The sequence below is a fragment of the Psammomys obesus genome, unplaced genomic scaffold (genome assembly GCF_907164565.1).
Source record: "Psammomys obesus unplaced genomic scaffold, mPsaObe1.curated_primary_1811, whole genome shotgun sequence".
Lineage (NCBI taxonomy): Eukaryota > Metazoa > Chordata > Mammalia > Rodentia > Muridae > Psammomys > Psammomys obesus.
The window spans coordinates 18,965,923-18,967,643 of record NW_026585689.1 but is presented as its reverse complement, the minus strand read 5'-3'; the positions used below and the strand labels follow the sequence as shown (position 1 = coordinate 18,967,643).

The 1,721-nt window shown below is 41.1% G+C and overlaps 1 protein-coding gene across 1 annotated transcript; it reads left to right on the top strand.

Annotated features, from left to right (window-relative positions):
- The first annotated feature begins 366 nt into the window (after positions 1-366).
- Positions 367-702, top strand: LOC129666023 (ELAV-like protein 4). The gene has a single exon (XM_055593049.1). The coding sequence runs from the start codon at positions 367-369 to the stop codon at positions 700-702; it is 336 nt and encodes a 111-aa protein (XP_055449024.1).
- Positions 703-1,721: the final 1,019 nt, after the last annotated feature.

Genomic DNA, 1,721 nt, shown 5'->3' with positions numbered 1-1,721 from the left:
TATTTATTGTTCACTCAAAATAGAAAATGAAGCTATCTATGATCTAGAAGATTTGAACAAGAATATCTAAATATTTCAAATACGTTGCTAAAAATTACCAAAATGAATCTTACGACATAGATGCAACAAATAAAATAAAATAAAATAAAAAATAGAAAAATGATATATATTAATGAATCAGAGTGGGAGGCACTGGAATTAGTGCCAGCTGATTTTACTGACATGCTTAGGGCCACCGATGTCCACCTGGCCTCCACTGCACTTCCAATGAGGATCCAGAACCAGCCTTCTGGAATGCTACAGTTGACCCGAGGCCAAGAAGAAAGTTCTTGAGGTATCAGAAGTGGAGCCACATAAGTTACATATATGATGACAATTAGCATTCTGAAGCCTTGGGTGTCAAACAGACCTACATCCAATGCAAGCAATGGGCTCTCTGGCAACAATAGAAAATGTCCTTCTCACAGGCACACAAACGCAGCCAAAGACGACAGCAAAACCACCTTCATCGTCAACTATTTCCCCCAGAATATGACCCAAGAACAATTCAATGGTCTTTTTTGGAACAATGGTGAAGTAGCATCCTTCAAATTTACAAGAGGCAAAATTACAGGTCAGAGTTTAGAGAGTGGATTTACTAACTTTATTGATCCAAAGGATGAGGAGAAAGCCGTCAACACTTTAAAAGGACTCAGACTCTAGACCCAAACCTAGAAGTCCCCTGTTTACATCTTCTGCTTCAGTTTGATTTGATCAGTGACATGAAATTTATTACTTTACTCTGACTCCCATGAAGGAGTAAATAACTTGCCAATTTGTAAGCAACAAATAAACAAACAAGAACTACAAACTTCATCAATTGAAGCATACATTAGAGAAATATCAGAACCATCTGGTACAAGTTGGCAAACTTTGGTCAATGGCATACATTTATGCCAGAAAGCCAAGAATCAGTCCCTAGGTACTGAAGGTAAATTCCTGGCTGCCAGAGTAAGGGCTAGTCCTAGAAAGTCTTGGGGCGTGCTGGTGATACGAGTCCATAGTGAACAAATAGGGTTCCTAGTCTCCTGATGATGGTGGTGGTGGTGGTGGTGGTGTTTAATTCAGGTCTTCAGTTGTTCAATAGAAACTGATATCTAGATGTCTTTTTTGTCAGATCACCCAATTCTTAAAGGCCAGAAACAAAAGCAAAGAAACTACTATGAAGAAAAACCAAGCAGAATATAATGTTTGACCTTTCTAAGTCAGTTTTTTTTTATTAATTACACTTTATTCATTTTGTATCCCCCCATAAGCCCCTCCCTCCTCCCCTCCCAATCCCACCCTCCCTCCCCTTTCTGCATGCATGCCACTCCCCAAGTCCACTGATAGGGGAGGTTCTCCTCTTTTTTCTGATCTTAGTCTATCAGTTCTCATCAAAAGTGGCTGCATTGTCCTCTACTGTGGCCTGGTAAGGCTGCTCCCCCCTCAGGGGGAACTGATCAAAGAACAGGCCAATCAGATTATGTCAGAGGCAGTCCCTTTTCCCATTACTATGTAACCCACTTGGACACTGAACTGCCATGGGCTACACCTGTGCAGGGGTTCCAGGTCATCTCCACAAATAGTCCTTGGTTGGAGTATGATTTTCTGGGAAGTTCCCTGTGTTCAAATTATCTTGTTCTGTTGCTCTCCTTGTGGAGTTCCCGTCCCCTCCATCTCTTACTATTTCCCACTTCTTA